Below are 16,647 nucleotides of genomic sequence, written 5' to 3'. Positions count from 1 at the left end.
CTAAAATTTCTGACCAGCATTTTCACTGAGATTCAAAAGAATAATGCATCTCTGATATTAGGAGAGAAAGCAGAAGGGATAATCTGGATTGAAACAATAACGTAAGAAAAAGTGTGACTGCTCCATGGAACCACTGAAAAGCAAAATGAATATTATAGAATAGCAATATATCTTGATAAAGCATACATTTAGGGGGAGAAGTTTGAAATTAATGGTAGGTATAGAATAATGAAAAATAAGTTCTGAAAAGTGGATTGATGTTTTCACTGACGACAACCTTACTAAACTGTTTAAAGTTGCTCTTCAGTTGAACAACAAAGAGGTGTCTGTTCCCTACACAGACTATTTCTCATGATTAATAAATCTTAGAACTATACAATTCTCTCTTGTAAACGGAAATTTTATACCAAATCTCAATAAAATCATAACTGCTGCTTGACCTGACAATCCCTAGTGAACCACAAAACAGATTACATCTCGCATTATATTTAATTTATACAAGATTCTTAACAAGCTAAGTAGTTGCAGTTAATTCAATAAGCAATAAAGAGCCAGTGAAAGTTTATGAGCAAGGAAATATTACAATCAGAACAGCATGACAGTGAGCTTGCAAAATGAGATCAATTTGCCTTCCTATACTAAAATAAAATAAAATAAACAAATGACATTCAAAACATATTTTTTAAATGACAGGGAAAATTTAAGGCTATATTTAATTGTGTAAATTATCAGGAAACTTACTTACCAAAAGAAATATACAATGGGAATCATTAAAAAGCTATTAAAAGTTCTAAAAGTGGAAAAGCAAGGAAAGCAGGAAATTAAAAATTCAAAAAAAGTTGAGTGTGTCTGTACTCCCACATGCCCTGCAATATTCCTGTTTTGTTCTCTCTACAGCCCAGTTGAGAAGGCAGTGCAGAATATTAATCTGTAAAAATGTGAGAATACACAGGAAGATAGGGTGGAAGAGGTTAATCACTATATCGTTTCAGGTCTACAAAAATTACCGTCACAGATAGTAGGGGTACACTGGAGGAGGATGAAAAGCAAGCATAAAACAGGAAGCCACTGATGAACTATTACTGTGGCCACGCACACGGTTCCTGCCCCGACAGAGTTAACAAATATCGCCAAAGCGTACAGAGCAGATCTAGGGAAGTACGGAGATGAGCAAACGAGAGACAGAGAGGGCAATCAATCTTCTGAAAACATAACACATAAACTGAGATAGATTTTTGACAACTTTTGCTTTCTGTATGTATGAAATGAAGACACTACTCAATAAGGTTACTGTAATGACTTAGTGAGAAGGTATATATGCACTACTATAGTGATTGGTCCATAATTTGAATTCAAATGTTATATCTCTTTCCATAAATATTCTTTCATTAGCATCAGTAATGCAATGAATATGGCACAATAGCAATCAAAATTTTATTTGAGAGTGGTCCAAATTTCTAAGACAAGATCCAAAAGCATGGACTTGGTGGACTAGGTATTGTTTTATAAATATAAATGAATGATGCTATAGGATTCAGGCAAGAGGAAATAAGGTACTTAAAGAGTTCAAACTGAGTTTTTTACAATGGGTAAGATTTGGACAAATGTCAATGGATAAAGGAAGATATGAAAAAGAGAAAATGCAAGATGAAACTTACTAACCAGAAAATTCACTTGAGAAAATGTTGAGTAAGGTGATTTTAGAAGAAGAAAAAAACGGTCAGGCTGAAGTCCACATTAGAAAATCATTAAAAAGGCTGAACATTAGGCTGGATGTAGATTATGAAGAGGATCCAATGTAATAAACAAGGAGCTTTCTCCTAAAGTAGCGGTTCTTAAAACGTTTTGCCTTTCGGACTCCGTTGCACTCTTAAAAATTACTGAGGCTCTAAAAACTTTTTTTTTTCTGAGTTATATCTATCAATATTTCTTATATTATAAATTGAAACTAACAGATCTTTACAACACAAGAATACAAAGTACTCATTCCATTAACTGTCACTGATGATGAAAATCACACGTTATGCAGCCTCTGGAAAACTAAACTGTATTTTTATGAGATAATGAGACTAAAAGAAAATGTCATAATATTGTAACAAAAACGCATTTTGACCTCTTTGATCCCCTGAGGGGTCTCAGCAAATCCTGGGTGTTTCCATATTCATTTTGAGGCTGGCCTTTCTGTAGCAATGAGAATGACCAAATCAGTGCAGGGAACTGTTTTTTGTTTTCTTCAGCAAGGAGAGATGAGAAAGCCTTCCTCAGGGATCAGTGCAAAGAAATAGGGGAGAACAATACAATGGGAAAGAGAACAGATCTCTTCAAGAAAATTAGAGATACCAAGGGAACATTCCATGCAAAGATGGGCTCAATAAAGGACAGAAATAGTAGGGACCTAACAAGAGCAGAGGATATTAAGAGGTAGCAAAGAAGAACTGTACAAAAAAGATCTTCACGACCCAGATAAGCATGATGCGGTCATCACTCGCCTAGAGCCAGACATCCTGGAATGCAAAGTCACGTGGACCTTAGGAAGCATCACTACGAACAAAGCTAGTGGAGGTGATGGAATTCCAGTTGAGCTATTTCAAATCCTGAAAGATGACGCTGTGAAAGTGCTGCACTCAATATGCCAGCAAATTTGGAAAACTCAGCAGTGGCCACAGGACTGGAAAAGGTCAGTTTTCATTCTAATCCCAAAGGCAATGCCAAAGAATGCTCAAACTACCACACAATTGCACTCATCTCACACACTAGTAAAGTAATGCTCAAAATTCTCCAAGCCAGGCTTCAGCAATACGTGAACCGTGAACTTCCAGATGTTCAAACTGGTTTTAGAAAAGGCAGAGGAATCAGAGATCAAATTGCCAACATCCGCTGGATCATCAAAAAAGCAAGAGAGTTCCAGAAAAACATCTACTTCTGCTTTATTGACTATGCCAAAGCCTTTGACTGTGTGGATCACAATAAACTGTGGAAAAGTCTGAAAGAGATGGGAATACCGGACTATTTGACCTGCCTCTTGAGAAACCTGTATGCAGGTCAGGAAGCAACAGTTAGAACTGGACATGGAACAACAGACTGGTTCCAAATAGGAAAAGGAAGTGAAAGAGGAGAGTGAAAAAGTTGGCTAAAAGTGCAACATTCAGAAAACTAAGATCATGGCATCCGGTCTCATCACTTCATGGCACATAGATAGGGAAACAGATGGAGGCCTGGCATGCTGCGGTTCATGGGGTCGCAAAGAGTCAGGCAAGACTGAGTGACTGAACTGAACTGCAGTGAAGACTAGAGCAGAAAGATAGAGGAAAAGCCCGAGATTTGGCATAGCAGTGAGTGAGATATGATGACCACAGCCAAACAACATTTACAGAAAATTTCATAAGTCTAGAATTCCAAGTAGCAAAAGAGGAACAAACTGACTTACTTTCTTCCTTAATTTCATTGTACCGCTTTTTCCCTCGCGTGGGCACACCATACCCTCGTTTTACTGATTTACTTTCAAACCCTACCAAGTTCCCTCGGTGTCCTGGTGGTTTAAATCACCAAGACCACCACCAACAACAATAAATTGTGTTAGGCAAAAGTGACATATTTTAGCAGAAACTTATCACAGACTTTGAAATTTGAAAACTTGGAATCCAGTTCTTTCTACATGATTTACTAGAAATGGGACCCCAGGCAAGAACTGTTACCTCAGTAAGCCTCATTCTCCTCAGTAGAACTGCAGTGTTACATTTGCATTGAGTGATAGGTCATGAAACAACTATACTGAAGAAAAATAATTATGCTAAATAAAACGATGCCTAAAGTAAAATAAAAATTATGCATATTTTATAGATGATAACATTAACACATTCTTATGGTAGAAAACATGGGGGAAAAAATCTTCCATAATCCTACAACCAGACATGACTACTATTAATGTAATTATTCCTCCTGATAGTGTTTTGGTTGTTATACAGAATAGATAATTATATTAACATAAAGAGGTGTTTCTGTGTTTTTTTTCTAAACTTTAATTTCTAAGCTCATTACAAATTCCCAAAAACATAACTTTAAGGAATATTTTACTTCATCAAGTGAAATATACTGTTCAACTAGTCTTCTAGTCATAGATATTTAACTTCTTCTAAATCTTTGCTATATTTTTTTAAAAATACTACAGAACACTGTTGTTGTTTAGTCACTAAGTCATGTCTGACTCTTTTGCGACCCCGTGGACTGTAGCCTGCCAGGCTCTTCTGCACATGGGATTTCCCAGGCAAGAATACTGGAGAGGGTTGCCATTTCCTTCTCCAGATCTTTCTGACCCAGGGACCAAACCTGCATCTCCTGCATTGGCAGGTGGATTCGCTACCACTGAGTCACCAGGAAAGCCCCTATATGAACATGCCTGTATATAAATATTAAGATTTGATTTTTTCAAGACTGCCTATGAAAAAAGAAGAGTTTCGACAAAAAGTAAAAATAATAACTGGCAAAACTGACCAAAATGTTTATTACAATGCACTCTATCCTTATCAAGTCCAAAATACATTCAACTGGAACTTGATTTTTCTGTCTTTGCTATGTGTTTCACTGTACCCAGTATTCCCATTGTTGGGCTGGATTGTTGCATCCCAAAATGTATATCTACCCAGAAGTTAACCTTATTTAGAAAAAGTATCTTTGTGGACATGCTGAAGGTAAGGACCTTCAGATAAGATCATATGTATTAGGATAGGTCCTAAAGAGTGTTCTTAGAAAAGTAGGAGGAAAGATATGCAGGAGAAGCGTCCATGTGACGATGGAGGCAGAGACTGGAGTGATGTGTGTACAGGCCACACAACGCCAAGGACTGCCAGCAGCCACCAAAAACTAGGAGACAGACGTGAAGAGGATACTGTATCAGAGCCTGCAGAAGCAGCTAAGTCCCACCGTCACCCTGCTTTCAGACTTCTGACCTCCAGAACTGTGAGAGAAGGAAGTTTCTGGTATTTTAAGCCACAAAGCTTGTGATAATTTGTTATGGCGGCCTTAGGGCCTGAAGATAATCTCCAATCACATTTTAAATCAATGCCTAGTCACTGTTTCAAAAGACTCATCAACTATTTTCCACTAAATTTCCCTGAATTCTCCCATTAATATTTGGTTACATATCATTTTTTTAAAGCACTATGAACATCACCTTACTTACATGTTGCATCCATTAATGATAATCTAGTTGCAGTTCTAATGTAGTTTTTGTTTACTCAGTCATAATATAAGTTCCTCGCAGGCAGAGATTGTATCTTAGACGCCTTAGTTGTCAGACATTTCACTTAACACAGTGCTACATACAGTGTATGATTTAATGGTATCCTATTTCCTAAAAAAAGGATGACTAAAAACTTTTTTATGTATATTAAATCATCTTCATGGAATAGTTCAGAATGCTTATGGGATCATTTAAAGGTCAATATATTTTCCTGCTCTTAAAACTGAAGCCTGGTCTTATATACATCCTCACTGCCTATTGTTTTAGAAGATCAATATCTATTGTCAATGACTTAAATATCTACACTAGGAATCTAACAATATACCAGATACAGCAAGAATTATGGAAGTTAGAAGAGATATAACAGAATAAAGCACCAGTAAAAACCTCTTCTGTAGATGTTAAGATGTGGCTACAAACAAAAGAAGTTCACCATGAAATATTCATATTCCGTTTTATAGTTACTTAAGGAACAGTTGTTTAACAATTTTCACAATTACCTGGAAAAAAAGAACAGTATTAAACAACAACAAAAAAATCTAAGTATACAACATACCTGAGTTCGTAAAATTTCAGTTTTTGACAACTGCATGTCACCAGTCAGTTCTTTCACCACAATGCCCAGTGGCTCCAGACGTTTGCTGAAGTAATTTGTCATTTCAGCTGCCAAGGCCTTCATTGGAGCAACATACACAATCTGCGCCCAAGAAACACTAGCTTGATGAATGAGTAAAACTACAATGTCATTTGTTTCAAAGAAGTCAACTGAAGTCATATTTATTGTGATATATGATTCTAGCCACTTATGGTGAAAAATCTTAATATTGATAGATGAAAAATACTTATCTTTGTTGTATAAGTGTACATCTGTTTAAAGAACTACAGAATGTTTATATAGCATCATCACTTTGAAAATTGGTGCTTTAAAGCTAAGTGCATTTTGATAGCTTTCACAGGGGTAGTGGGACTTTCATAGCACAAAGAGGTATTGCCTAAAAGTAATGACAGAAACCATGCAGCATTCTCTATATGACTTCCTGTGTAATATCCTTAAAAACTACCAGATATCAGACAAAATATACAACTAGAAAATGGTTTTAGATTTTACAATTTAAAAAGCTGTTGTTCAATTTAATTCCTACCTTAAATTCATTCTTTTTGATAACACCTTGCTGAAAATGTTGGCGAACTTCATGTAAAACTGTAAGCATCGCAATGTTGGTTTTTCCAGCTCCAGTAGGGGCACAAATCAGCATGTTCTCATTGGTGTTGTAGGCAGTCTCAAACACAATTGACTGGATTCTATTCAGTCTCCTCATTCCTTTAAAAGCCAGCTGTCCAATCTAAAAAGAAAAAAAAAAATATCAACAATAAAATGAAAATGTGAAGGTCCCGCACAAAACATTAAATGCCATCTTTTTTTAATTAAAAAGAAAGACTAATTTATTTAGTCTCTCATATCCTATATTTAAGCTGTATGCAGTTGAGAACAACTCACAACAATTGCACCTGGGAAATGAAACTCACTAAATTTGAAAAATACGATGAGACTACACCTGTATCCAGCACAAGCTCGAATCAAGATTGCCAGGAGAAATATCAATAATCTCAGATATGCAGATGACGCCACCCTTAGGGCAGAAAGTGAAGAGGAACTAAAAAGCCTTCTGATGAAAGTGAAGGAGGAGAGTGAAAAAGTTGGCTTAAAGCTCAACATTCAGAAAACTAAGATCGTGGCATCTGGACCCATCGCTTCATGGCAAATAGATGGAGAAATAGTGGAAACAGAGGCAGATTTTATTTTGGGGGGCTTCAAAATCACTGCAGATGGTGACTTCAGCCATGAAATTAAAAGATGCTTACTCCTTGGAATAAAAGCTATGGTCAACCTAGACAGAATATTAAAAAGCAGAGACATTACTTTGCCAACAAAGGTCAAACAAATGGTTTTTCCAGTGGTCATATATGGACATGAGATTCAGACTATAAATAAAGCTGAGTGCCAAAGAATTGATGCTTTTGAACTCTGGTGTTGGAGAAGACTCTTGAGAGTCCCTAGGACTGCAAAGAAATCCAACCAGTCCATCCTAAGCGAAATCAGTCCTGAATATTCATTGGAAGGACTGATGTTGAAGCTGAAACTCTACTACTTTGGCCACGTGATGCGAAGAGCTGACTCATTTGAAAAGACCCTGATGCTGGGAAAGATTGAGGAGAAGGGGACCACAGAGGATGAGCTGGTTGGATGGCATCACTGACTCAACGGGCATGAGTCTGAGTAAACTCTGGGAGTTGGTGATGGACAAGGAGGCCTGGCATGCTGCAGTCCATAGGGTCGTAAAGAGTCGGACACGACTGAGCGACTGAACTGAACTGATCATCACTGTCATAGGTCATCTTTGTCTCTTATATAAAGCTTCTAAAATACTATGGCAAATGAATGCTGCAATTTCCAGTCTTTATAGGCTCATGACAAGAAATATAGAGTACACTATTCCTAGATTAGAGATCTGGTCATGTCACATTTCAGCTTGAATATTTTCTGACTTCTCACTGTCAATTTTAACTATACAGAATACACAGATCCTTTAAGACACAGAAGGTACAGCAAACAGGACCCTTCAAAATGTGAACCCTTGTTTATAATCTTCTAATACCACTAACTATACATACTATTTTCTGGACATTTTTTGTGCCTTTGCACTACTTATAATGCCTTTCCCAGCCTGGAGAAATTCTTCATTATCACTTTAAGTTCAAATGTAATCTCTGGTCCCCTCCAATTCCACACATAATTATTTATGCATTTATATTTTGCCATAATTCAAAAGATTTAAGGAAACTCCCATTTCTCTCAGCAGCTAGACATTCCATATAACCTTCTTTATATATTGTCATTATGATCCTTACCCACAAACACTGAAATAATTTGTTTATATGTACATCTGGCCCACCGGATTAAAACTAAGAATTCAGTTTTATTACTCTTTGCATTACCATAGTACTTAATGAGTTGCCAGGAACATAGTAGGCCTATGAATAAATTTTTATTGATTGATAAGTCAGCTGAGTAAATGAGGGAAAACAGTACAAGTCTTAAAAAGATACACACTACATACACAATATCTTCCAAAGGAACAGTAAACTGGATTTAAGCAAAAATATGTAGAAGTTGTAGAAAAAAAAAAATACCTATTTTCAACCTTGAATAAGAAACATTTCCTTTGTTCCTAAAGGTTACAGTTCAATCAAGAAGTCAACTAAGCCATCAGAAGAAAATGCTGACAAACAAACTTATTACACACGGAGGTTTATCGCATTCTGTTCAACAATCACGTATTGATCACTTACGCAAATATTACTGTGCTAAGGACTTATATAAATATAAATACTTTCTCTTAACAAAAGTTAGGGAGGTCTAAAATGATCCTTACAACACATTAGTTTGTGGTTTAAAGGGGGAAAGGTGATAGAATTATATTATGTCAGTTTAGCTGTCTATATTATAGATACAATCCACGTGCTGAGGCATCTGAGGGAGAGCCTCAGTAAGCAGAAAGCTATTTCAGGCAGAAGGAACAGAGTATTAGAAGGACACCTAGAACTTGTTAAAAGTTAGTAGTTGTGTGACAGAGATGGGAGGAAGGGGCAGCAGAGATGATGCAGATGGAACAGTAGGTCATGACCAGACTAAGAAGACTGAACTACTGTAGAGACTCTTTATCTCTAGATTTTCCTAAAAGATTGCAGGGAAGCAGAGGAAACTGAGGCGTAAAGAGAAGTTAAATAGCTCACTCAAGTCCACAGCACTAATAAACTGTGGAAGAGATGAGACCTGAACTGATTTTACTTTAGCTTCAATACAAATTACCACCAAATACGTATGCTGTCTAAAATACCATCATACAATGATTTTTGCCAGTTAATAACTCTATATTCAAAACCACTGCAAAAGAATCCTTAAAATATTGTTGCATATATGCACTCTTTAGTAGTAATATAACATGCTGATGAGAAAAAGCAAGTTACCCCAAAAAACCCACAAAAATTTATTAATTTAAGCAGCTCATGTTCTGCCCCCTTCTCCCAAGTTTTTTTTTTTGTTTTTTATTTAAAATTTAGAAAAATGAATGAAACAATTTTCATGAATAAACTTATCAGTAAAAGAATAAAAGGAATGTGCAGAGACAGCAACCATAACTTTATTTAAAAATATCACTAGAAGATTCAATGTACTTCAAATTAATTCTGTGAGCTACTGGAACATGAGATAATTAAGCTAAAGTTCATTATGCATAAGGAATTTCTTGATTTGAAAAATATTCAAATTATATTCACAAATATCTTAGGAAAACCAAAGATTAAAAAGGAAGAAAAGTGTGACTATATCAAAATTCTAATTTACTCAAATGTTGAACTATGTAATAATAATATCATCATTTTATTTATACATGACACATCCACTAATGTCTAATTAAATGGCACTAACAATCATTGCTTCCAAATATTTAACATCCTAACTCATGTATTGACTTTTTATGCTAATGAGTATAAAAAGTTAAACTGCAATTATTTTTCTTAGTATGTTAATATTTGCTCTTAAACAGAAAACTGAGTAACTCATGGCTAATTTATCATAAAGGCTTTATGTTTAGCTCAGATAGTCATTCTAAATATGTACCATTTTCCCTTTTAGCTTTACTATGCATTTTCAAAACATTATAATCAGTAGATGAAAATGTTACAAGTTTCATCCTAAATCCACTTGTCTATGCATATTTTGGATTCATCATACTACTAATCTCACAGAAATGACATGGCTCATATGTGCAAATCCATGGAAAGTATATGTTTCTAATATACTTCACCAAACACTAGCTACACAGACTGCTGTCAAATGCAGGTTTTATCTTTAAAAAAATACTCTGTATAATACGATTTACCTGGAAGAACAAAAATGTACACTAAACATACTGCATTAAATGTTTATAATAATCAAATGTAGGTACTACCAGTTAAAATGCATTCACTGGGTACCTAAGATGAAGCCAAGATCATGCCATCCCTCCCAAGTTAGTGTATGTATCATAAGCTTAAGTTTTAAACAGTAAACATCAATCTCAGCATATATTTAGGAAAAATCATATAGATACCAAAGACATATAATTTTCACAGTTTAAGTTTCTTCCATTTTTAGATAGCATGTGCCTTAGGCTCAAAATATCACAACTCAGGACAGTCAGTCCAAGCTCTATACGCTGGAATCCACTGCTCTCATGTTTCTACAAACCATATTCCACACTATAAACTGCTTAGCCGTGGAATATATTCTGTTTACTAAGATGGAAAACAGCAAGATGCACAGCAGTATTACACTACTTTTCTCAAAGATGGTAGGAAAGCAACTATACATCAATAAAATTTTTTCAAAAAAGATGACAGCAGTAGGGAATACAGAATAAGAATCTACTATTTGTATATGCTTAATATTTAACATTAAAATATGTTCATATTTCCTTGTAGACATTTTAGGAGGATACTCACAATCTAATATAGTGATAGAAGGAAGTAAGAATCTGGGCTGAGAGGGGACAAGAATAAATTAAAGAGATAATTTGCTATTTAAAGATTTCTAGTTTTTACAATGTGATAATACTTACAGAAGAAGAAAAAGATAACAGGCATGCACAAAGATATACAACTGACTTCCTTAAAAAAATAGAAAAATTAAAGATGGGTCTGATTAAGTTGTGATGCCTAAATGAGCTCTCAAGTATTGCAAAAATATTTCATATTAAAAAGTTCCTCTCAATATTCCTAGAGCTTTACCCTACACAGAGAAAAAGGAAAACTGAAGGACTTCCCAGTGATAAAGGATGATCCAGTGATAAAGACTCTGTGCTCCCAATGCAGGGGACATGGGTTCGCCCCTGGTTGGAGAATTAAGATTCCACATTCTGTGCAGCATGGCCAAAACAATTTTAAAAATTTTAAAATAAATTGAATTACTCTCTTGAAGTTTCTTTAAATTAAGTCATATGTCCCTCCTCCCATTGTCTTCCTCAACATTCTCTTTTTTGGTCTTCATATGCTGAATTCCTCAAAGGCTCTTCTCTATCAGAAGTTTAGGAATAGAAGAAACAGATTCTCTTCCTACAGTATCTAATACCTATAACATTAGATCAGGGACCTCACCCAAGATGGTATCGCTTCATCAAAAGTCCAGATCTATATCATTAAATGCAAAGCCTAAATTACACCCTGCTGTTATCTCAAACGTACCCTCCCACTTGTTCATCATGCACTGAACTCTGCCCAGCAAGTGCCAAGCTATCAGGGCTTATATTCTGTCTTGAAGAGCTAAAGGTGGAGCAGGTGAACCTAGGCCACCAGTTTGTTCCTTAGGCCCCAACTACACCTCTCCTACTACACACCTGCACACCACAACCTTTAATGACCTGGTACACTGCTTCACTGGCTGCTAACCCCACACTGATATTTGTGGCAAGATCTGAGATGTATACGTTACAAAACAAAACCTAAAATGTTATTTTTAATACTCTCGAATTATAGATAAATCCAGAAGATAATAAATTCATTATTATTTAAATTGGCAGGTAAATTATTCACTAGTTCATTTAATGATAATAGTACCAGTTAGCTAGCATTTCTATTGAGCACATACTACATATGAGGCTTAGCTTTATATGCTTTAAGGGGATTATTTCTCTCAGTATCCAAAGAAAAGCCATGAAGTAGGTCTTTTTTTTTATTATCCTTAAAGACAGGGAAACTGGGCATGGAGGAATTGAAGACTGTGCCCTAGGACAAATGACCAAGAAGTAGCCGAGCAAGGACTGGAACAAGTTCAGATTTTAAAGTCCAAGTTAAAAACTTATGAAGTTTACTGATTTCATTATTTTTTACACTTTTGTTCCTTATAATGATCTTTTTTAACCAAGCATAACTTAATTTTATAAAAATAAAAATATATATAGATATAAAATATAAAAATATAAAGTCATGAAAATAATGACCATACTAATAAATAAATGCAAAATACACTAAGAATGTTTTTTGATCTGGGTGTTTAAGACTTTTTAAACTGGATTATTCTTGTAATTTTTATGTCTTCATATGCATCATACATGTTGCTTTTAAATGATCAACACAGAAATTTGCATATCATTTAGCATAAAAATTCCACTTCCAAAAAATTTACTTAAGTTACACTAACTGAACAAGAATGCCAGATTAAGCTCAAAGATATCTGCTAAAATATTATTCATAATTTAAGAAAAAGCTAATACAATTTGAATGTACATAAACAGAAGACAAACAATTCATGATGCATTCTTTATGGATTACAGTAGTTACATAGGATGCTGTTGCTTAGTCGCTAAGTTGTGTCTGACTCTTTTGCAACTTCATGGACTGTAACCTGCCAGCCTCCTCTGTCCATGGGATTTCCCAAGCAAGATGACTGGAGTGGGTTGCCATTTCCATCTCCAGGTGATCTTCCCAACCCAGGATTGAACCTGCATCTCCTGCTTGGCAGGTGGATTGTTTAGCACTGAGCCACCTGGGAAACCCTAAATAGGATGAGGAAGATATATGTTCTTACAAAAAAACACACCTAAATGGGGAAAACAAAATATGTCACAGAACAGTAACATAATTAATTAAATATAAACTGTTATACAAAAAACTATGAAATGATCTATATCAAACTGTTTCACTGGATCTGGGGTTATAAAGGAATTTTACCTTCTGTTTTATAAATTTAGATATTACATTTTAGATATTATTTTTTATAGAACAGATTTTATAATCAGATCCACAAAAGTGCTTTTCTCTATACATAAAAAAAATATTTATCTTGAGGAAAAACAAAAAGGGAAGATTAAGTCTATGCTGTCTTAATGTATTAAAAATAGTAATAATTTCTTTCTTAACAGCTCTAAACAATGTTTTACATTAATAAAAAGTAACTGACTCACTCTGTTTTTCATTATGTCATATGAAGAGTTCTATATCTTTACCAAAAACCAAATTTCCAATTTGTACTCCTACTTGAAAACACATTGAAAAATTACTGAATGCTGTTAATTAAGAGATAAGGGGTAAAAAGAAAAAAAGAGATAAGAAAGACAGTGTATGGTCATTATTAGTTACTCTTTACTAGAGAGTTATATGTTTTAATGTTTTATGATATTAATTCATTTTGAACCAGACAATCTGGGTAGAGGAAATTAAGTCTTAGCAACAAAAGACCTCAGGAAGGTAATCTTCTATTGAATCTTTGAAGGAAATGAGATTGTAAGATTTTGTGAAAATCAAGTAAGTTAGTTATTGTCTAATATGAAACTGAGCCAATTTTCATTACATACAAAAAAGCAGTAAGAAATCACAATGCATAATTCATAATCCTTTCATATTATTTAAAGGAATGCATTTACATCATTTAAAAGAGTAACCAAAAATACTCCATATGCCCTAAGTATCAATTTCTAAAAATTCTCTCATCCTGAAGATAGTCCATTTGACAACAACCCAAAAAATCCAATTAAATAAACAGATGGATCTTCTAAATACACTGAACTCCTTGATGACAAAATGATAAAGAAGTAGCTATTACTAGCCTTGAAGAGAAAAATACAAGGAAAGAAAAACGAATAACAGCAACACTAGCACCTTTAATTGAGAACTTAAGGCACAACGGGCGTTAGAAAAAAGGAGCATTGTCTTCTCGGAAGGGAAAGGTCTCCTCCTTACTTCCAGGTTTGTGCTAAGGCTTAACTACTGAGAAAACTGAGAAGAAAATCTCAAGAGGAAACTCTAAAAGACAAAACTCTGTCTGTACAATAACAAATTCCACGTGATCGCACATGTGGGTTTCTACCAGCACACTCAGCAGGTCAGATGTCCTGAAACACCTTCACCAATGTGCTGTGGCAAGAGGCACTTTCCCAATGCACAAAAAGACAGTGAGAGGGAACTCTCTGGCAGTCCAGTGGTTAAGACTCTGCACTCCGAGTTCAAGGGGCATGGGTTAGAGTCCTGGTTGGGGGACTAAGATCACACAGGCCACACAACAGGGCCAAAAATAAAAAAGCAAAAACAAAAACACGGTGGAACCTCAGTTTTGAGTCTGAGTTGAGTAGGTTTGGCTGCATCTCTAGAATAAACAAGGGCTGGATTCACAAACCAGGATTATAATTACATATACAAACTTTAGATGCTTAAAGCAGAAGTAAAATTAGAGGCAAAGAATAAGGCATTTTCTACTAAGGAAATAAATTATTTTCATAAGGGAGATGAATTTATCCTGACATTATATATTGTAAGTAGCCCTCCAGGATATCACTTTTTTAAAGTGTTAGACCTTAAAAATGTAAGACACTATTATTTAATTGGTATTAGTCTTTTTGACCAGAATTGTGGGGCCTGCCTCCTAATAAACAGCCATACCTCTAACCATGGCAATGCAACAGAAGAGTCTCTGTCCAATTCAGTGGAGTCCCACAAAGAAAATGTCATTTTCAGTTTCTTGGCTGGTATTTATAATAATAACCAGTTTTAGCTCTGACCTTAACTTTGAAATTACTTTCATTAGCTTGCTTGAAATCTTTAAAGCAGGTGAAGTATTTAGGCACTTAATGCAGTCAAGTTCACAAAAATGTTATATTTATTAAATTATAGGTAATTTCTTCATTTAAAATTTAAAATGTTTTTACAGTATGAATGACTTTGAACTTTCCAAAACTAATTAAGTAAATCAAGGATGTCATTTTAAATATATAATCCTTAAACAAGAAAATGTAATATTAAGAGAATCCTCATAAAATGAAGTGTTTTGAAGGATACGGCTTCTCTTTGTGGCTCAGCTGGTAAAAAATATGCCTGCAATGCGGGAGACCTGGGTTCGATCCCTGGGTTGGGAAGATCCCCTGGAGAAAGAAAAGGCTACCCACTCCAGTATTCTGGCTTGGAGAATTCCATGGACTGCATAGTCCATGAGTTTGCAAAGAGTCGGACACGACTGAGTGACTTTCACTTCACTTTGAAGGATAATGAACTATTTTCCCTAACTAACCTTACAGTATTTGAATAACTTATTATGATGTCAAGTCAAGAATTCATATAATATAGAACAAAAACTATATAGCAAAAACTCATTATATAAATGAAAGTATTAATGACTTATTTAGAATAGTTCAATATACAAATGTGCACACACATGTGTGTATTCAAATATTCCACTGCTTGGCATTGACTTTTTTCTCAACCCTTGAGATCTTCATTTATTTGCTAAGATGGGGAATAGTAATCTGGACAGTTCTTAACAGTCCTCCGAGTGATTATTGCAAACAAGCAAGACTGAGAATTGTTAGCCTACCTAACTTTTCCTACCTACACCGAACATAGTGATTAAGTTTTTCTTAGTCATCTAGTATTTTCATAAGTTAACACAACCTACTCCAGAAGATTAAAGTATATTTTACTCAGAAAAACTCTGGTTTAAACATGTATCAAATTAGAAGGGAGAAGTGAGGTAAGGGGACCCTCCCTGTACGACAAACGCTTTACCTGAACTTCTTGTATAGTATGTGAAGATTTAAAGGATAAGCAAAACATTTAAAGGAAGAAATTATGAAAGTTATACAATAAAGCATGACAATTTCTTCATATATTGATTTCCTCTGATATATTCAAAACTACCCAAATTACATAATTACTGGGGTTTCCCTCAGGGCTCAGATGGTAAGGAATTCACCTGCAATGCAGGAAACCTGGGGTTAATCCATGGGTCCGAAAGATTCCTGAAGAAGGGAATGGCAACCCATTCCAGTATTCTTGCCTGGAGAATTCCACGGACAGAGGAGGCTGGTGGGCTACAGTCCATGGGGTTGCAATCAGTTGGACATGACTGAGCAACTAACACTTTCAAATTACATAATTATTATTTTCATACAACTCTAAAATTTATCAAGAATGTAAGAGCTTGCAGAGAATACAAAAAGCAAGGTAACCCTATGTTTATTTAGCCACTGTTTGATATTTGCACCGTTCAATCCAATGAACCTTGTCCTTTCCAAAACATCTTGCTTTCAGGGTTTATACAGGGGATTCAGTTAAATAATGTGATATAATGTGCCTAAAAAAACGTACAGTATTAACTAAAAAAATGCAAATTCCTATGCTTTATCTCTATTAATTTAAAGCCATTTTCTACATTACTTCAATATTCATCTTTGCTGTGTGCTGTACTATGCTCAGTTGTGTCTGACTCTTTGTGATCCTATGGACTGTAGCCCAGCCAGGCTCCTCTGCCCATGTGATTTCCCAGGGAAGAATACTGGAGTGGGTTGCCATTTCCCCCTCCAGGGGATCTTCTCAACCCAGGG

General features: G+C 35.2%; 1 protein-coding gene across 2 annotated transcripts in view; it reads right to left on the bottom strand.

Annotated features, from left to right (window-relative positions):
- The window catches only part of ASCC3 (activating signal cointegrator 1 complex subunit 3), a 324,079-nt gene that overhangs the window by 228,720 nt on the left and 78,712 nt on the right, over positions 1–16,647 (bottom strand). For both annotated transcript variants that reach the window (XM_043890243.1, XM_043890244.1), the window contains exons 9-10: positions 6,382–6,582; positions 5,796–5,936 (exon numbers count right to left, since the gene is read on the bottom strand). In XM_043890243.1, the coding sequence (XP_043746178.1) occupies positions 5,796–5,936; positions 6,382–6,582 (342 nt within the window). The remainder of the gene's footprint in view (positions 1–5,795; positions 5,937–6,381; positions 6,583–16,647) is intronic.

The sequence above is a fragment of the Cervus elaphus genome, chromosome 28 (genome assembly GCF_910594005.1).
Source record: "Cervus elaphus chromosome 28, mCerEla1.1, whole genome shotgun sequence".
Lineage (NCBI taxonomy): Eukaryota > Metazoa > Chordata > Mammalia > Artiodactyla > Cervidae > Cervus > Cervus elaphus.
This window is presented reverse-complemented; position numbering and strand designations above follow the sequence as displayed.